This window comes from Sus scrofa, chromosome 4 (genome assembly GCF_054392235.1).
Source record: "Sus scrofa isolate SSC_HxYL_T2T_F1_AM1 chromosome 4, Sscrofa_HxYL_maternal_Yorkshire_Landrace_v2.0, whole genome shotgun sequence".
Lineage (NCBI taxonomy): Eukaryota > Metazoa > Chordata > Mammalia > Artiodactyla > Suidae > Sus > Sus scrofa.
In genome coordinates this window covers 65,289,952-65,311,703 of record NC_139386.1, presented here as the reverse complement: position 1 = coordinate 65,311,703, position 21,752 = coordinate 65,289,952, and the positions used below count along the sequence as shown (strand labels likewise).

The 21,752-nt window shown below is 37.8% G+C and overlaps 1 protein-coding gene across 1 annotated transcript in view; it reads left to right on the top strand.

Moving 5' to 3' along the window:
- Positions 1-21,752, top strand: part of CRISPLD1 (cysteine rich secretory protein LCCL domain containing 1) — a 50,026-nt gene that overhangs the window by 7,669 nt on the left and 20,605 nt on the right. Inside the window, exons 3-5 of the mRNA XM_001926603.7 lie at positions 17,862-17,980; positions 18,612-18,744; positions 20,419-20,534. Of these exons, the coding sequence (XP_001926638.1) occupies positions 17,862-17,980; positions 18,612-18,744; positions 20,419-20,534 (368 nt within the window). The remainder of the gene's footprint in view (positions 1-17,861; positions 17,981-18,611; positions 18,745-20,418; positions 20,535-21,752) is intronic.

The following is a 21,752-nucleotide window of genomic DNA, read 5'->3' as shown; positions in this document are numbered from 1 at the left end:
GTCGTTCGGAGCTGTAGCCACCGGCCTATGCCAGAGCCACAGCAACGCGGGCTCCGAGCCGCGTCTGCAACCTACACCACAGCTCACGGCAACGCCGGATCGTTAACCCACTGAGCAAGGGCAGAGAGTGAACCCGCAACCTCATGGTTCCTAGTCGAATTCGTTAACCACTGCGCCACAACAGGAACTCCGGAAAATGCATTTTCTTTTCATAATTGTTTTTGCAGTTACCTTTACTGAATGCCTTCATTAAAAGCAAAATGTTCATTTATAATTATTTATAGTAATTTATACTTACCATTGAGAGTGACATTTAGTTCAAGAACATGTTTTGCTATTGTTCAGCTGTGTTCTCTCACATACTGCTTCCAGGAATTTATACAACCAGGTAATTATTTATGATGTAAAATTCAAATTTTCATATTTTTGATGATTTTTACTAATGAATTAAAGTTTATAAAACTGGCATAAATCTGTCTTATCTATTATTATGTATGATACATACTTATATTACACAAAATATTTAGTTCATTGGAAGAAAATGTGAAAATTTAAGTGGTAATGAATTATGTGGTGAAGGTATTACAATAAGTTTGTTTAACCTTTATTTTCCTAAGTATTTGTTACCTTCATAATTTTAAGAAGTTTCAGAAAGGCATTTGTAATTATAATTTGTTATTCTCATTGAGAAATCTGTAATTAAAAAAGCATTTAAAGGAGTTCCCATCGTGGCACAGTGATTAACGAATCCGACTAGGAACCATGAGGTTGCAGGTTCGATCCCTGGCCTTGCTCAGTGGCTTAAGGATCTGGCGTTGCCATGAGCTGTGGTGTAGGTCGCAGACACGGCTCGGATCCGGTGTTGCTGTGGCTCTGGTGTAGGCCGGTGGCTACAGCTCTGATTAGACCCCTAGCCTGGGAACCTCCATATGCCATGGGAGCGGCCCAAGAAAATGGCAAAAAGACAAAAAAAAAAAAAAGCATTTAAATCAGCAAATACCAATTGACCTTTTATACCAGGCACCATTTATGATGGTAGAGAATACATTAGTGTATAAAAAGTTTTGCAAGTTAATGACAATGTAACAAAGTGAGATGAAAGAGAATGATAGAGGGGGAGCAAGTCCTATTGAGTTGAGGAAGACCTCTTTGAATTAATGGCTTTTGAGCTGGGAGCTGAATTACAGGAACAAATCAGCTAAACAAAGATGCAGAGATACAGGGAGAAGGAATACCAGGCAACAGGTCTTTAAGTCAGGAATGAGGTAGGAGTTTTCAGGAACCACAAAGAAGGCCAAGGTGGCTGAATTTTACTTAGTAATGAGGAAAGTGCTAGAAAATGAAGTAGGCCTATAAGCAGAGGCCAAAATTCCTTTGGGACTGTATTGGTGAAGAGACATTTGGATTTTATTTTGAGTGAGATGGAAAGCCATTGGAAAATTCCTTACAAGGGACTGACCTGGTCTTATTCCAGTTTCTTAAAATTACTCTGTGCTATGGAGAGAGGGCTGAGCAGAGATCATAGCTGAAAGCAGAGAAATAGTTATGAAACCATTTGTATGTTCTGAGTAAGAGATGATGGCGACTGGGGCTGGGGTGACAGTGGCAAAGAGGAGAGGGGTGAGTAGTTTCAGAGTATGTTTAGATGGCATTGCTGATGGGGGTTTTTGATAGCTTTAATGTGAAGGGTAAAGGATAAGGTGGCATGTTCTCAGGTTTTTACTCAAGCAAGTTGGTGGAGAGTTGAAGCATTTGCTGAGACAAGAGGAGGAACAAAAAGAGAAGGTGAGGATGTAATCAATAGTTTCTTTTTATCCAAGTTTATTTTGCAGTGCCATGTTGTCCTCAGTTGAGGTTAGTGGTCAGAAGAGAGCTGGGACTTGAGATAAAAATGGAAATTATGTAGATGCTGTTAGGAACCATCCAATCTTAGATGACCGAACCAAACCATCCAAGGAGAAGATTTTTATGGGTGAAAGTTGAATGCCTTGACTTGAGCCCTGGTCCATCAATAGGCAGAGATTGAGCAGAAAGAAGAAACTAGCAAACAGGAAGCAGAGAACAAGTAGTCAGTGAGGTTGGAGGAAAGGCGGGATAGACTGGAGTCTCCGAAGCCAGAAGAAAGTTCAACAGCTTCTGTATTGCTAAAAAGCAGAGTAAGGTGGAAAGAAAAGCCAACAATGGTTTTGTGGACATGGAGGCTGTTGGTAACTTTGATGAGATAATCTCAGTGGTGGAATATGACCCCTGAAGTGGAAAGAAGAGAACAAGAGGTGGGTGAGTTGAGAAGTAACTGTAAGTAACTCCTCAAAATACTTAACTTTGAAGATCAGAGAAATGGATCTAGCTAGTGCTGCAGGCATATGTGGGCATGGTTTTGGCATTCTTTTTTAGAGAATATGCTTGTAAGTTGATGGAAATGCTCAAGTTGAAAAAGCACTTGTCACAAGAGGGAGAAAATACAACTGCAAAGTCAGTTCATTTATTCTAACAGGAAAGGCTGAGGCTATAGGTTTGCAAGCAAGCAATTTGGTGTATTTAATGATAAAAGGGAATTTTCATGTGGATGCTTCTGTTTTTCCCAGTGTAGTTTGGAGCAAATGAGATTGAGAGGGCAGGAATGAAGAGATGTGAGGGTAGGATATTAGGAAATGGTAATTTTGAAGCTACTACATAGAGATCTGTGAGGAATCAAATGTATGGGATGTTTTGTGGTACTTTTAAGTTCATTTGGTTTGCAGTGCTCTAAGTTACAAAGTCTAATAGATAAGGAGGAGGTATGCTATAGTATGTAGTAGTAAAGTATTTCCAAAAAGCAGGAAGATTTAAATAATATATTTTTTTTGGTTTGCCTTAGGTTATACCACTCTTCCTAGCTGCTTCATGTGGTATCACCTGCTTGGCCTCTGATGACTTGACTAGGCAGCTCCAGGAGATGTGAAAGAGGTTAAAGACATGTTAGCTGGGGGGGGGGGGTTTGATTTTTAAAATATTCAGATATTACATAGTATGGATCAAGTATAGGTACAGATACAGACTAGATGATGTGTCCTGAGGTTCAGATTGCAGACTGAAGAGTAAAAGCAAATGGTGTATGGGAACTTGCAAAATTAAATTATGGGAGTGACCCAAATATGTAAGTTGGATTAGTGGGTTATAAAACTCAACAAATATATCTATGATCCAGTGAAGCTTACTTTTATTTTTAACTAAGTAACAGAATCACTAAGGTGCAATTAAGCCAACTGCTGACATATAGCTTATTGGGACAAAGACAACAGGTTTTCTTTATTAGAAGCTCATTGACCTCAAAGGCAGAATATGAAGATGGATAGTTTATTTAGTAAGTTCTCCATGCTTTATATTTTAAGTTTTTAATCAAAGATAATTGTGAAATCAGTCATTAGGAAATTAAGGATAGCAAGTTTTTTTTTTTTTTTTGTGGGAAAGCAACTAGGTATGATTTTGAGAATAGAAACAAGGGGTGCTTTAGTCTGTTGCCACTCAAGCTCTCATGTGCATATGAATTCCCTGAGAATCTTGTGAATGTACAGTTTGATTCAGAAGGTCTGGGTGGGCCCCAATATTCTACATTCCTACCAAGCTCCCAGGTGATGTGGCAGTGGTTGTCTGGGAACCACACTTTGAGAAGGAGGCTTTAGGCTCTCGGGAGAAAGTGAGGTCTAAATTGAGGCATTAAAAATTAACTCTAGAATCCAGATTCTTTCTCTTTCATATCAACTCTCATATTTACGTTCTCCTTTTCGTAAGGTAGCAACTCTATTAATGCAGGAAAATAGAAACTCCTTCTCACTCCCTTTCATGAAGTGCTTGGAAATCAAAAAGGTAAACTTGAATGGTAAGATTCTCAAAGGCTTAATATTTAAATCCATCTCCTTGGAGGAGGGGTGGAAACATAAATCTCAAAATTGTTAATGACACAGTTCTGCAGGATAGCGAAAAGTGAAGTGCGGTCAATGGCAGGATAAACTCTAAAGACCATATGAGGGAGAAGGGAGCAAGCAGAATTTCAAAGTTGGCAAGAATGGGATTTGGGAGTGAGGGCTAGTCAGCTAGATGGGAAAATGAGCTATTAGATCAGATCTAAGAATGAGCATGGGAGTCACTCTTTATAACTCTCCCCTTTGTGTTGATGTTGCAACTCAAACAATGCAAAGTAACCATCTAAATGGAACAATCCGGTAAAGGTGCTGGGAGTAAAATATAAAACCGTATCTTGGAATTCCCATCGTGGCTCAGCGGTTAACGAATGTGACTAGCATCCATGAGGACGCAGGTTCGATCCCTGGCCTCTCTCAGTAGGTTAAGGATCCTGTGTTGCCATGACCTGTGATGTAGGTCACAGGCACAACTCGGATCCTGCACTGCTGTGGCTGTGGTGTAGGCTGGCAGCTGTGGCTCCAATTTGACCCCTAGCCTGGGAACCCCCATATGCTGTGAGTACGGCCCTGAAAAGCAAAAACCAAACAAACAAAAACTGTGTCTTGGAGTTACATTGTGGCTCAGCGGAACTGGATCTCACTATCACCAATGAGGACACAGGTTTCTTACTGGCCTCACTCAGTGAGTTAAGGATCCAGCACTGCCATGAGCTCTGGTATAGGTTGCAGACATGGCTTGGATCCTGAGTTGCTGTGGCTGTGACTGTGGTGTAGGCCAGCAGCTACAGCTCCAATATGACCCTTAGGCTGGGAACCTCCATATGCCACGGGTGTGGCCCTAAAAAAGCAAAAAATAAACAAAAACAAAAAAACTGGGAGTTCCCATCTTGGCTCAGTGGTTAGTGAACCCGACTAGCATCCATGAGAACGTGGGTTCAATCCCTGGCCTCACTCAGTGGGTTAAGGATCTGGCATTGCCATGAGCTGTGCTGTAGGTCCCAGATATGGCTCGGATCCAGCGTTGCTGTCTGTGGCTGTGGTGTAGGCCAGCAGCTGTAGCTCCAATTCGACCCCTAGCCTGGGAGCCTCCATACCCCTCGAGTATGGCCCTAAAAAGACAAAAAGACCAACAAAACAAAACAAAACAAAATTGTTTGCAATTCCGTATCTGAAATATTGCATGATTAAATGATATGCTCAAAAGAGACTCCCCTGAGATCAGATATTGTCTAGAGATGGGAAACAAAAGCAATAAAAAAACAAGGGCATGGGAAAGGGGAGGCACTCAAATGAAGTTGAATAAGAACATCAGATTTCCTATCTGGAAAGAAAGGGCTCAGAGGTTTGTTGACTGAATTCAGTGAATGCAGTGAATACATCTAAACAAATAAAAAGCAGTGCTATTTCAACAGGACCATCCATAATAATCTTCCATCTATCTACCTTGAGATTTTTATTTTGTAGGGATCTTGCCAAGCCCTGTTACCTTTGCACATGTTAGAATGACTTCTGAGTATCTTGTTTTCTCTCTAGTGAATTTATTCTCTTCCTTTAAGACTCACCTAAAGACCAGCCTGCTTTTGTCTAAACCTGCCCATGGTTAGGTACACTCCTACCCCAGTTCCCAGGCTTCCACAGCATTTCATACCTGCCTCCGCCTCTGTTATTTACATCCTGGTCTTTCTCTCTAGCCTTACCTTCCTTTGTAGGAAGGAACTTTGTTTTAGTAATTTTTGCATTTCCCCAGCTGAAAGGCTGACATAGGCCCCAAGGTCAATTTATGCTATTTGGAAAGGGGAAAAATGAAATGAATGAATGAAAAACTAAGAAGGTGACTAGATTTTCAATAGTGAATCTCAAGTAGGTAGAATGAAAAAGGATATGGTTAATTCTGTTTAACAAGAGAATACTAATAGAAAATTGCAAAAGCATTCGTTTCAGCGAAGTAGTGTGTATGTTTTAGTTAATTTTCAAGTACAATAGCTTTTTGGTTAGGGTAAAATCATTCTAATATGTATGTCAAGTGGCTAAATTAGCATTGGATTTTAGTGACTTCTCAGAGTTGCATGGGGTTATGGACATAGTTTTTTGGGGAGTTTTATGGTGTTTATTTTTTACTAAAGTATAGTTGCTGGAGTTCCCGTCGTGGCGCAGTGGTTAACGAATCCGACTAGGAACCATGAGGTTGCGGGTTCGGTCCCTGCCCTTGCTCAGTGGGTTAACGATCCGGCGTTGCCGTGAACTGTGGTGTAGGTTGCCGACGCGGCTCGGATCCCGCGTTGCTGTGGCTCTGGCGTAGGCCTGTGGCTACAGCTCCGATTCAACCCCTAGCCTGGGAACCTCCATATGCCGCGGGAGCGGCCCAAGAAATAGCAACAATAATAACAACAACAACAAAAAAAAAAAAAAAAAAAAAAGTATAGTTGCTTTACAATGTTGTGTCAATTTCTGCTGTACAGCAAAGTGACCCAGTCAAACATATATATATATTCTTTTTCTCATTCTGTCTTCCATCATGTTCTATCCCAGGTGACTGGATATAGGCCCTTGAGCTGGACAGTGGGACCTCATTGCTTATCTAAATGTGTGGACATCTCTCTTTCATGAAGTTGGAATGGCCAGGCTCCTCAGCAAGTAGGGATAGAGTCTTCCAGGAAATACAGTGATCAGAATACTCTGACTTTTGCTGGAGAACTGCTTTCAAAATATATATTACAGGGGTTCCCATCGTAGTGCAGTGGAAATGAATCCGACTAGGAACCATGAGGTTGTGGGTTCCATCCCTGGCCTTGCTCAGTGGGTTAAGGATCTGGCATTGCTGCGAGCTGTGGTGTAGGTTGCAGATGCTGCTCGGATCTAGCGTTGTATGGCTATGATGTGGGTCGGCAGCTACAGCTCTGATTAGACCCCTAGCCTGGGAACCTCCATATGCCGTGTGTGAGGCCCTAAAAGGACGAAAGACACACAAAAAAATGTACATTGCAGTGTGATAAGAAGTGTAGATTACTCTAATTTAAACTGTTAAAATCCAGAAGTATTTCAGTATAACGCAGTAACCAGGAAAGGCTTCTTAGAAGAGGTACATTTTGAAATGGTATTTGGAAGAAGTTATAGTCATCGTGTGGTAGGGACTGTGGTTGAGGATATTGGGTGATGAGAGCCTTAACTGATGAGATGGTGAGATCAAAATATATGTCCAGTTGGTTCAAAAGCGTGGATATGGCAGCCACGATCTGTGAGGACTAATGAAAAGACGAAGATAACCTTGTTCTGTCAAGTGCAATTCATGGCTGACTTGAACAGCACAGCCCCATCCATTTTCCTTCTCTGCACACCTATGAAGAAACATTTTATTTGGCATAATTTGATATTAGTTTGACTTTGTTAAAAGTTAAACAGTTATAACAAAGGATTTCCAAACTTGGAGTTTACTAACACTTTTAAAACTATTCCTCCGTGTGTGTGTGTGTGTGTGTGTGTGTGTTTATTAATCTAAACCTAAACCACATGGGTTCTTACTTGGAGGCTTAAATGGAAATATCATCCTGGAAATTTATGTGAACAAAGATCCTACATTACAGAGTTTATTGCCAAATAGATTCAAAGCAAGACTTGAAATTCCTTACTCTAAGCTTTGTTTTATCATAAGTAATACTGTGTTAAATTTTAATTCTAAGAAGTTCAGTTTTTCTTTTCTCTCTCTTTTTTTTTTTTTTTTTTTTTTCTGCTTTTTAAGTCTGCACCTGCGCATATGGAAGTTCCCAGGCTAGGGATCAAATCTGAGCTGCAGCTGCCAGCTACAGCCTCAGCCACAGCAACGCCAGATCCGAGCCCCCTCTGTGACCTACACCTCAGTTCATGGCAACACTGGCCCCTTAAACCACTGAGTGAAGCCAAGGATTAAACTCTCATCGCATGGATACTGGTTGGGTTCGTTACCACTGAGCCACAGTGGGAACTCCAGAAATTTTTTTTTTTTTCATTGAAACTTTAGGTGACAGGAATTATCTTATTTTTCAATCATTCAGAATTTTGGATTTGAATTTCTTCCTCAGTTACATGACTTATTTCTGGTGTTCCGTGAAAAGGCTTTGTGAATCACAGCAAATTAAGCAGATTCTTAGAGGAACAGGGGAATAAGAGAACGTTTATTAAGATATAGCAGGTATGAGGTAATCAGACAAATTCTGTGGGGTGTTTTTGTCGTCAGATATTCTTTCTTCTCAGGAAAACAAATGCCACAACAACAAAGGTTTAACTGGAAAAAAAAAAATAAGGAGGGCTCTACATGCAGAGTTGTTGGCGAGGCGTAGGCCAGCCATGAGGGATGGTATCACAGCCTGGTGAGGATTAGAACCTGTGAAAGAACGTAGTCCCCACCACCAGAGTACCAAAGGGAATGAGTCGGATTGAAGAAGGAGTAGTATATCCTTAAATTCACCTCTCACTCACTGACTTCCTGTCTATGACTTCCATTGGTCACATTCCACTAGAATAAGGAGCCAAGGGGGCCTGGAGAATTCAGGGTGCACAGTTGAGCTTTTTGAGACCTAGAGTATGATATCAAGTGGCTGAAAATGTCTGTATGGGAAAAATGAAGAATATTTAAAGCAGTATTCTAAAGTTTTCAAATAAAGACTTTGGAAAAACCTGTTTTTTTATATCACCTTCTTAGGCATTGTTTAGTTATTAAAGACAAATCTATAGGTATTATTCTAAGGGACATCTAAATATCTGATTGAGCATATGGTTACCGAATTAGCTTTGAGTTTCCGAGCAGCCAAGGCAAACAAAACCGTATGGTTTATGTAGCTCTCAGTGACTGTTTGGAAGCATAACAATTTATTGTTCTTGAAGCAGGAATTATTAGGGAAACTTAACACAGAATTCTCAATATATAAACAACGAGCAGCTTTATATATATAGCAGTTTCATTAAAAGTAGGTAAACATGTTTTAAGTGTTTCTTATATTAGCCTTTGTTTTAAATTGAAGTTATGGCATTAAACTTATATATTGTTTACTGTATATTTCAGTTTCTATTTGTCTATAAATTTTGTTACTAACTTTTCCAAAAAGTTTTAGTTTTTTAACTTCACTCTTTTTTTGGTTAAAAAGACATCCCAAGTATGATCAATAAAAGCAATTGCTACTTTATTTACTTTCAAAATCTGTTTCTTTCATTCTGAATTAGTTTAAATATATAAACTAATGCATGTAGAGGGATTTATTATGAGTTTATTTTTCTTTGCATGCATTTTTTTAGGCTTGACTTTTAGATCAATCATGTATCTGTCTAAATTTATGAGCGGTAAATAAACTGATACGTGGGTGTTCATTTTTATAAATTGACCCAATATCCATAGATCAAGACTTAACGAACTGGCCGATGGTACTGTACTTGCTCAGTTACTAAAGGATTTCCTTAAATACTGAGGTCTTCTTAAACATTCAGAGCATAGTCCTAAAGATTAACTATTACTCTCCTAAATGGCAACAAAAATAATGGAGGATTATAGCTTTGAAGTTATCACTTTCTGTTTGACCTAGGAACCTATGAATACCCTTTCACCTGAGTTTATATCACACATGTATGTTTAATGAGACGAATTTAGGTTCCTGTATTCCTGATCCAAGTTATTGCTCAGGCCAGGATAGCTGTGAGGCTAGAGATAATTGATGATTACATATGGCAACGTAGTATATACCTAGTTTTATATTAGGTAACATGGAAAACACAGAAAAGATATGCGGCAACAGTTTTTGATTTAAAATTCCAGTTTGAGAAGACCCAAAGCAGCAGAAAAAGATCTAGGAGAACATAGAGTAATTGGTAAATTATGTGTTTAAGAAAGTTCAGAGCAGGGTGAGATAAATGGAGTATGTTTTGTGGTTGGAATGACTTCCAAGAGGAGAGAGCATGTGAACAGAACCTTGGTAAAAGGATAACGTTTGAGTCGTGAAGGAGGGGAGGAAAGAGAAAGTCCTGTAGGGGAAAATTTCTGATGGATTCAATGGCCAAGGAAGATGAACATCTTAAGGTGTGATTATTCAGTGTATGGTTCTGGCACCAAGTGTTAGAAATATCATAGCTTTGATTTCTTTCCTGACCTACCAAGTCAGAATCTGCATTTTAACAGGATCTCCTTGTGATCTACCTGCTCTTTAATGTTCCAGAGAGTCAGCAGTAGAGGCCCATGTTGAGGAGGGGTGGGCTCTAAGTGAGGCAGGTAAGTTATGGCCAGACTTGGCAGGGAGATGAGATATGAATCATTCTACAGACACTCTGTAGAAATGTAAGGATTTTGTTGAATTCATGGCTCAGCTGCCTCACAAGGACAGTTTGCCCTACATCATGCATTCAGTCTATCTGTATAATATCCAAACAGTGGGTTATCTTATGAGTTTATCCACATATTAAATTTCCACTCCAAAAATTATTTTAATTTTAATAAAATGAAGAGCCAGTTCCCTAAATTATGAAGTTGCTTCTTTTTAAAGACTTTTAAGGCTTTCTTTTGAAGTAGATTTTAGGTAAAACACTACACATCTGCCTCACATGTCTGTAATTTCCAGGAGACCCGAATATGTGCATTGCCCTGAGGTAATGCCACTTTCTCAGTACCTGGCAAAGCCTCTATATCAAGAAACACAGGTGTTCTCTTTGAAATCTGAGCCTTGTGCATTTTCCCTGTAACTACAAAGTCTTTTCGAAGCAGCTGAAGCACAGAAATTAAACACCTGAGGTAATTTCCGAGTTGTAAGGAATGCACTACTAGTGTTTTCCGTAGTGCTTTGTGTAACAGATGGCTTTGTCACAAAAACCTCATACATTCTTTTAGCGTAGACTGACTGACTGATTGATTAATTGCATTGATGTCTGTATTTAGTTCTGATAATACCACCAACGGGGAGAAAAGAAGGTGGCTAAGATTTTACAATGAGGCAACATATTTGGAATTTGGTTATGAAGTCTTGTGAACTGTCAATTGTGTTGCTTCCATAGAAACACAAATTCTTTCCTGGAGGTCAAGTTATTGCTATTGAGAGCTCACACTGATAGCTTATTCCATCAAATTTTGGGGTTGTACTTCCTGATTTAAATGGGGAAACACAACAGTGATTTGGGAGGGATTTTGTTTTGACATATGATGGATATTTACAAACCTGTTTTTCCAGAAGGTATGGAAGGGCAAGAATTATCTTTTAAAGGTGATGTTTAGAAAGACATGTCTTTGATTTTCTTCAGCTGCTTCGACATTCATGAGCTGACTAAAAATCCTGGGGTTCCTTTTAGCTGTATAGAAAAATTACTTGTGGAAGTCTGTTTCAGAGATTTCCAGGATAAAAGCCTCATTTCAAAGATTTTACCATTGGGTTTTCAAGACTAAGCTGAAGAGATAGCTAGTTTTCACTTTTTACTGAGAATATTTTCTAGTCTTATTCAGTTATGCTGAAGTTTTACTGGGATGTTTTACTGAAGGTTTTCTGTTGTATTTATTTGTTTTGGACAATATTAAAACTTTCTCTGCTAAAAATGATTCAGAATCAGTTCTTCTCTAGACTCATAATTAGAGGATTTGAAACTTTTTTGGCTTTACAGTCTTGAAAGAAATCACAAAACAACTTTTGCTTCTTAGTTAAGAAATACCTTTAATTGTCATCAGCAATATTATATTTGTAAATTTCTACAGGCTTCTACATGCAATATGGAATGCTCTAGAAGAGAGTATAAGTACAGAATAATAGAATTCAAAAGCTAAAAGAAATCAAAGAGACTTACTCCAGCTTATGAATGTCACAGACAAGGAAACAGAAGCCAAACTTGACATAACCAAAGAGATAAATTTGAAAATACACAGTTTAAATAGGAGAGAAGAATTTTCCGGGGTGTATTACGTACTTTAATTAACGATAGTTTGAGTAATTGGAACAAGTGTAACCTTAGTTTTATCTGTTGTATAAAAAAGGGGAAGGTCATCGCTAATGACCTCACTTGCATGTGTCTAGAAGACATAGCGCCAGGGAAAGAGTATTTTCAATACTCCAATGTAGTTTCAACATTTTGAAAGCTAGATATCATTACTTCTGACCGTCAGTGACTGCTCAGAATCAAAGTGGGCTTAGAAATGCAAGGGTGGTTTTCTGTATGCAGATGTGCATTGTTCAAAAGAAATATGTTTGCGGAATGCATTTTCAGAATTTATTGCAAATACTAGTATGTCTTTAAAAAATGATTTCATTATTATTTATATTTTTCAGCAGGAAGGTAAGACCAGGGCTTCCAGCATAGATGTAGATTTTCAGTGTAACTATTTTCAATACCACTATGCTTTCATGGGGTTATTACATTGCCAAAAAGCAATGCACGTTTTAAAAGTCCGTATTAAATTGCAAATTGTATCATGGACTGATATTTAATTGTCATTTAATTAAGATACCTAATAGTATGATAGTCAAAGACCAATTATTTTTTGCACTTAGCTTGGAAATCCATTGAAGTGGTATTGATTTTGCAAAAAAAATTGTAGCCAATTAAAGCATTATTTCTAGATTATTTAGATACTCTTTTGAATAGTTAGATAATAATATTACCATTTTATTTTGGGGGGAAAAAAAGTTTGTCTTAACTACTGAAAGATGTTTTTCTCACCATTGTAGCTTTAACCCCTTAGGTGGGGTTTTCTAGAATGGTAGAATATCTCTCAATCCTTTTGCTCCCTGCTTAGAATGACATTTAACAATTATTAAATTATGTGAGAGTTTCCTATCAGTAGATTATTTCTGTGTGCATTTAAAGCTGTCAAACCTTGCTGGTCAGTTTCCTGTTAAAACTTCTTTACTTATTTATAAGTGAATGAACTTTTCGTTGGTGAATCTAACTATATAAAACGATCTACTGGGAGTTCCCATAGTAGCTCAGTGGTAACGAGCCGGACTAGTATCCGTGAGGATGCGGGTTTGATCCCTGGTCCAGCTCAGTGGGTTAAGGATCCAGCGTTGCCGTGAACTGTGGTGTAGGCCATCAGATGAAGCTCCAGTTCGACCCCTAGCCTGAGAACTTCCAGATGCCACAGATGCAGCCCTAAAAAGCGAAAAAAAAAAAGAAAATATATTTGAAAGTACTTGATCTTTTTAAAGAAATAAACTATTCTCAGTATCAAAGGAGGAAGAGTCACATTACTGTTGACTGTTTTTTGCCTAATGTATAATAATGATATGAACCTCTGGTAAGCTAGCAATACTAACTCTATTAAAAATTTTATTTCTAAATTAATTGCAGCTGTTGTTGTTTTTAGACTAGGATAACAGGTGTTCTGGTAGGAATATGATTGTATATGCTCACCTATTTCACAAAGGACAGCATTTAGCTGAGTTTTCTGTACATGTCTAAATAGCTACATAATTTTTTATTTTTTACAAGTACAGTATTTTAGTATTAAAATTACTGTATATTTCTAGGCTTACTTTTGAAAGTCCTTTGTCAAGGTTTAAGGTTTCTTATATACACATACACACAGGAAATGATAGAGCCTGTATGTTGAACTGGTTTAAAAAATATTACTGGAGACGAAGTATGTTAATAGTATTCTAAGTATTTCTTTTAGTAGTAAAACTTCATTTGAAGACTTTACTATGTTCTCAGAAGGAATAGCTTACTCATGTAGTTGGAAAATAAAGTGGTTTTTATTTCTGCACACCTCAAGTACCCATTCTATAAAGAAATGGTAATTTTAAGTGTGGCTTAGCTTTAAATTAGTCCTGGGTGAATAGTTCAAGAGAAAAAATGAAGCTGGTTAGGCCATCTTGATTTAATTTACAATCCTGAATTTAAATAGAAATGTATAGCGAGTAACCTGCATTTAAATGGGATGGGTATGAATTATTGCCAGTCTTAAAGCCTGAAATATTATGTTGTAGCATAAAAATACACATCCCATGCTGTTGTCATGTTATGATAGCATTTCTTCCAGGACAGCTATAGTTTCAGTAATTTTCTTTTCAAGAATGTTCTAGATTTGCATTATTTAACTTGACCTAAATATCAATGTTTGATTATATTTTCAAATAATTTTTGAATTGTCACTAATATTTATTAAATATTGATAACAAATTTTAGTTGCATGCCCTTTGCCTCAGTTCTTATATTAATACAATATATATCCCTATTTTAGTATTATCATAGTTCATTTGATATGCTCCCACTCTCAGTTTTAATGGATTAAAAAGAAAACAAGTCATGCTATAGGAACAGCTTATCCATAGTTATACTCAGTAATTGAATTTTAGTCCTCAAAGGGGCCTGAGTCATCTTTTATTTCAACTGATATGTTTTAGAGATAAAATAGCCGAAAGCATTTGGAAATTCAGCATGTTTGTGAATTTGGAAATGATCGTATATCTTCTTTGAAAAGGATCGATCTATTTTCAGTTTCATAGGCAAAAATGACTTCTCAGATTGTAGAATTGTGTATGAAACAAGAGTAAACTGACCTTGAATTAGGGCCTTAAGAACTTGCTTAGTTGGATGCTTCTTGCTCTGGTCTCTCACTTGTTTATAGTGACCTGGACATGCAAACTCACAGGTCTCATGAATGGGCTAAGAAAACTCAAACAATGGAAACTCCTCCTGCATCTCTCTTTGTCTCTGTGTGGTCTCTCCGTAATATTTTTCCAGCTACCTCTTCAGGGTAGCTGAACTCCTAATTTGTTGGTCTGTTAAGATGTGTGCCTTGAAAGAGAAAGAATCAGATAACCTGGCCTGGGAAGTCTCAGTGCCATTCTCTTTATCAGGAGGGGGTCCCTGTTGAGCTCAAATTAGAGGGGAGAGGAGGGACTTCAGTGCCACCCTTTGTGGGAAGAGTGTTTTAAAACCCTCCCAGTGGTGCTAAGGCTGTTTGCTTTTGCCCATCTAGGAATGTTTGTGTTTATCTTCTGGTTCCTGGCTGCTCTTTGAATATGAGGTTGCTATGTTGCTGGTTTAGAAATCTAAGAATAAGTATAGTTTCGCTGTGCTTATGACTATTATGCAAAAACCTGGTTTGCAAAATTGAAGACAAAAATTTGTCTCTTAAAGACAACTCGTATTCCAGGGAACTCTACCTGGTACCGTGCATGCTTTTGAGAGATAACCATCTCTCCAACCTTCTGGATACAAAAGGAGTGAAATATCTTGCTCGTTTTCTGGGATTTTAGCCAGATTCTTTGTTTCTTACCTTTGGGTAAATAATGACAGCAACCTAAAATATGCCTTTGCATAATTATATAATATGTAATTATAAAATTAGGTCTGATTTAAGTAATGGATTTAATTAAGAGTATGTTTATATTTGGCAAATGAAGTGCTTACCTGATAAATAACTTATGTGGAGCATACATTTCTGATGTCCATGTCACAAAACCAGTCATCTTGAACATCTGATATTAATTCAAAGTAAAATTCAAGTTTTTGTGAAAACTGGGGAGTTACCGTTGTGGCTCACTGATTAAGGAACCTGAGTAATATCCATGAAGACGTGGGTTTGATCCCTGGCTCTGCCCAGTGGGTTGAGGATCTGGTGTTGCCATGAGCTCTGATTCCAGCCCTAGCCTGGGAACCTCCATATGCTATGGGTGCGGCCCTAAAAAGCAAAAAGACAAAAAAAATAACAACAAAAACCAACTACTTCTGCTGCTGTTAGTTTTTAGCGGCCTGGCTAATAATGCTTTGTGTTTTTCCTAGATAATAAAGATGCATTTTAATAAAAATATACTTTTTCTACATTTGTATACATTTTGCTTTCTTTTGACTTTAAAACCATGGTTTTATATATTTTAGATACACGATGAGGAGGAATGGTCATTATAAAAAGATTACATGAAGCATGAAAAAAATCACCCTACCCCACATATCCCTCTTTTTGTGTGTGTGTGTGTTTTTCCAGTGTCTTGTCCTTGAGGCCCATCATCATGGTTAGGTTTCTTCCATCCTTTAAAAATCAAAGCAAGTAAAATTCTCCCTGGAGGCTGGCATCCAATCTTTTAAGGCTTCTGCCCATCTGGCTTCTTCCCCTCTAAAGTATTAACAAAGTAACTCACACTTGCTTTCTCTTTTTAGTCGCTTATTAACCCTCTGTGTTGTGGTTTTCTACCTGGCATGGATCTGAAACTGCTCTTTTTATTTATTTATTTATTTTTGTCTTTGCCAGGGCCACACCCTCAGCATATGGAAGTTCCCAGGCTAGGGGTCAAATTGGAGGTGTGGCTGCTGGCCTACACCACAGCTCATGGCAACACCGGATCCTTAACCCACTGAGCGAGGCTAGGGATCGAACCCACAACCTCATGGTTCCTAGTCGGATTCATTAACCACTGTGCCCCAAAGGGAACTCCTGAAACTGCTCTTAGTAATGAGTTAGTACCTAGCAGACTTCATCTTCCTCGACCTCTCTGTAGCATTTGACCTTGTTGTGGAATCTCTTGTCCTGTCACCTCTATAATTTAATCCTCTTTCAGTTTTCCCTTAGCCTTTCTGATTTTGTTTTCCTTAGTGTATTTTACCAGCTCAGTTTGGATAACCCCAGAATTTTCTGTTCATTTCTCTTCTCATTCTGCATCATCTTCCTGTAGAGATTCCTCTTGGGTAAATTACTTCAAAATGCATATCTTCAAAGCATATTTCTCTCCCCAGAACCCCAGGCATGTATCTCCACTCTCCACTTGACATGTCTATGGTATGCATCACAGACACTTCACACATCACCCTTAAAATATGCATGGATTACATACGCTTCTATTACAACAATCTGTTTCTCTTTCTGTATTTTCTTTCTCACAGTTTGGTAACCTCATCCGTCTTCACCTCCTCCCACTGCCTACATTCAATCATCCATCACCTTCTAGGAATTTAAATTCCTAAACATTATTAGAAATAGTGTCTGCTTTCCTTCAGTCTCATTGCTATCACCTTAGGTTGTGTCCTCATTTTCTAGTTCTAGGACTATTTTTCTATCCTCTTATCATGCCCTGAGTCCTGTAATTGTGCCAGGATTGCACCCGGTTCTACCCAACTCTTTCTCTTCACCACCACGCTTAGTATACTGCCTGATTTTCACAATAACAAACTGAATATTAAACCCAGGACATATGAAGTTATTTCAGTAATAATTCTGTAATTTTAAATATGTCTTGATAAATTATTTTAAAAGTCTGAATTCACCACTTTCATTGGATTTTATATACAAAAATGCATTTATATTGTTTAAGATTCAGATTCATTCATCATTCATGTATTCAGCAAACATTTATTAACCACCTTGTCCACTTGGCAGGCACAGGCGATAGGCTGGAGATATCAGCATGAGTTAAATAACTGCCTCCATGCAACTCAGAGTCCCATGAAAGAGACATGGAGACAAATACTAACATAGCAGTATAATTTGTTTGCTAAACAAAAAGCTTCAAGAGCCCAAACGAGGGAATAGCTTACATCTAAAAGAATGGAAAATGTGTCACGAATATGTAAAGTTGGATTGTGAAAAAGAGTAAGGATCTGTCTGATGAACAATTGGGAGAAGGATGTTTTAGGCAGAGGAAAGAATGCCAGAAAGAGCAAGGACTAGCATATTTTATTACAGGGAACAGTGGGACCAAGGATGCGGAACTTTATGTAAAGGGGAAATCTGAAGGATGAATTTAGACAGATAAATCACTTAAGCATGGTTTTGTCCACTTAGGCAATTCTAAACACTTATATAGAGTAAATGGGAGGAATGAGAGATGGATGCGAGGAGATTAATTTGGAGGCTAGTGCAAAAATCTGAGATATGGAGAGAACACAGACTAAGACTCTGACTTTGCACAGAATTAAGAAGGGGGAAACCAAAAGAATGGAGTAAGACTGTATCCTAAAGAAAGGTCCAAACTCTACCTATACATTAACTGTTTGTGTCTGTATTTTGTTTTTTGCTTCAAATTGTAGACATGGGATGTAGAACTGGAAAGATCTGCAGAATCCTGGGCTGAAACCTGTTTGTGGGAACATGGACCTGCAAGCTTGCTTCCATCAATTGGACAGAATTTGGGAGCACATTGGGGAAGGTAGCTTAAAACACTACTTTCTGTTTCTAAAAATAAGTGCTTGCAATGAAATACTTACTAATTCCTCATTATCAGTTTTCAAAGGATTAGTGCCTTAAAGGAAACTGAGATAAAAAAATAAATAAATAAACATCGTTCCAGAATGGTCAATAGTATTTTAAACTTATTTGTGCTTTGTTTAGTTTCTTCTGCTTTTTTTTTTTTTTTTTTTTTTTTTTTTTTCTTTTTAGGGCTGCACCCACAGCATAAGGAAATTCCCAGGCCAGGGGTTGAATTGGAGCTACAGCTGCCAGCCTATGCCTCAGCCACAGCAATGCCAGATCCAAGCAGCATCTGCGACCTACACCACAGCTCAGGGCAATGCTGGATCCTTAACGCACTGAGCGAGGTCGAGGATTGAACCTACATCCTCATGGTTAGTAGTTAGGTTCATTACCCCTGAGCCACAACAGGAACTCCTAAACTTATTTTTGTTTTAAATCATTGGACACAATAGTGATGTAATATGCAAAAGTATTTAATATTACACACAAAATACCTCTGTACTAAACGTTATCAGTCATTTCTGCAATATTTGGTTCTATGTTTTCTCCAACTCAATTTGCTTTTTGTGTTATTTCCTTTTAAATAGATATAGGCCCCCAACATTTCATGTACAAGCCTGGTATGATGAAGTAAAAGACTTCAGCTACCCCTATGAACATGAATGCAACCCATATTGTCCATTCAGATGTTCTGGTCCTGTATGTACTCATTATACACAGGTAGGTTTGGGATATATTATACTTCATTCCTTTAAGTTGGGTTCCTTTAAGCTGACAGTGTGTGGGGGGGTGTGTGTGTGTGCATGTGAACTTAGGGTACTGAACATTTGTTTGTCTTGCATTTTTTAGTGTGGTTATTAAAAACATACAGAACAAGTATCATGTTATTTCTCATATGTAGAATCTTAAAAAAATAATGCAAATGAATTTTATAAAACAGAAATAGACTCACAAACATAGAAAACAAACTTACGGTTACCAAAGGGAAAAGGGGGGGAAGAGTAAATTAGGAGTTTGGGTTTAATATATATATATGACTACATATAAAATAGATAACCAAACAAGGGCCTACTGTATAGCACAGGGAACTATACTCAATATCTTTCAGTAACCTATAAATGAAAAGAATCTGAAAAAAAATGTGTGTGTGTGTGTGTGTGTGTGTGTGTGTAACTGAATCACTTTGCTGTAAACTTGAACCTAACACAACATTGTAAATCAACTACATGTCAATTAAAAAATGTATGTAATGATTTATGAAGAGTAGGCTTACACACGTTCATAGAAGATAAAAATAATTATCAGAAAAAAGCCCAGACATTTCCTTAAAAATATTTTATTTCAATGATTTTACATATGAAACATTTTTAATATGGCTCCGGTAAATGCAGATGGGGACAAATTTACCATCTTCTAGGTCAGATGGCATTATTTTTTTTCCCCAAAGAATGAAAACTGGTTTTATTTACCATAGCCTTCAGGATTTACATGTGTGCATCATTGCAGCGTATATCTTTTTATATTCACTGTTCACCTTGGATATGTTCTAAACTTCAAATTCGTACAACTAATGGCATACCTGACTAGACAAACTTCACCACAGACCTCACTTTCTAGAATGCCTAGAACTGATTATTAATGAATATAGAACAAAGAAATGGTTCTGTATACCTTTCCACGGGCCAAGATTAAGGTTGGCATTGAACTCCCTCACAGCCAGCAGCACAGTGAAAATGTCACATTGTATAAAAAATTTGAACATTTGAACTTTTGCTCAGTACTTTCTGTTTTAAGATGAGAAATTCTTTTCCTTTGTTAGATAAGCTTCTGCACAGAAAAATTAATATGACATTTAGGTTTGTGAGGATATAACGGTTGAATTGCTTAGTAATAAAATGTTTTTGTTTTATATCCAGATAGAGTTATTTACCTGTAGATCTCTTTTTTAATTTAAATTTGGAGAATAGACTCGTGGCCAAGGGGGAGGGGGAGTGAGTGGGATGGATGGGGAGCTTGGGGTTAATAGATGCAGATTATTGCCTTTGGAATGGCTTAGCAATTGAGAGCCTGCTGTATAGCACTGGGAACTATGTATGTCTAGTCACTTATGATGGAGCATGATAATGTGAGAAAAAAGAATGTACACATGTATGTGTAACTGGGTCACCATGCTGTACAGTAAAAAAAAAATAATGTATTAGGGAAATAAAAGAAAAAAAATTAAATACTTGCCAAAGTCTTAGGAAAAATATCCTTTTTGCCATTTCTTTCTTTCATTTTGAATGATGTGTTGTTTCTCAGAATTCACTTTTATAGATTTCTTTTCTCAGATATGTTGTTGTCTTACTTCATCTCAGCCTATTTTTTTCTGAGCCTTTCTTTTTTCTAATGTAGGTGGTGTGGGCAACAAGTAGCAGAATAGGCTGTGCCATTAATTTGTGCCACAACATGAACATCTGGGGTCAGATATGGCCCAAAGCTGTCTACTTGGTGTGCAATTATTCCCCAAAGTGAGTAGACAAAACACTGCTTTCATATGTAAATGTTTTAACAACATAAAAAATAACTTTATATTCCTGATTTTTTCCTATTTTCAGTGTGTATTATTGAATAAAGTGCCTTGTTTTAACTCAGTGTATGTACTATGGTAACAGTATATGGTTGCCTGAATCATAAAATCAATGCTTAAAAGTATCGTGAAAACTGAAATTATAATCTTTGTAAAGACAGGGATCACATTGTTAGGCCTTCTGTTCTATTTATTGCAGTATTATAGTATTATAACATTTATAATTTGGATTTATTAGAGATGAGACTCTATAGACTGAGAAATGTATTTTCACCTGTATAAACACCCTTCAAATAATTACACTGAAAATATTATACACCTGAACTCAGGGTCAAGTCTAAGTCTAAAGTCTTTTTTATTAGAACAAATGAATAAAGAGAATATCCCATAGCAGAGTTTTAGTGATTTGCAAAAGTTTCGTTTTGTGATTTTAAACAATGTACATAATACATTATTTAGAGTATTTTCCAAAGAATGGGGTACCTACCATGGCTCAGTGGAAACGAATCTGACTAGTATCCATGAGGATGCAGGCTCGATCCCTGGCCTCTCTCACTGGGTTAAGGATCTGGTGTTGCCATGAGCTGTGGTGTAGGTCGCAGATGCAGCTCGAAACTGGCTTTGCTATGGCTGTGGTATAGGCTAGCAGCTGCAGCTCCGATTTAACCCCTAGCCTAGGAGCATCCATAAGCTGTGGGTGCAGCCCTAAAAAGACAAAAAAAAAAAAAAAAAAAAAAAGAATAGCGTAGCAGTCTGTTTAAATAATGAGATATCACCTCACACCTGTTAAACTGGTTATCGTCAAAAAGAACATAACAAATGTTGGTGAGGATTTGGAAAAAGGGAACCCTTGTACACCATTGTTGGGAATGTAGACTGATGAAGCCACTGTGGGAAACAGAATGGAGGGTTCTCAAAAAACTAAAAACAGGGAGTTCCCACTGTGGCACAGGGGGTTAAGAATCAGACTGCAGCAACTTGCAGAGGTGTGGGTTTGATCCCAGGTCTGGTGCAGTGGGTTGAAGATCCAGCATTGCCACAGCTGCAGCTCAGATTCGATCCCTGGCCTGGGAACTTCCATATGTCATGGGTACAGCCATAAAGAGGGAAAAAAAAAAGCAAAAAACTAAAAATAGACTGCTTCTTAAGAGTGGATTTT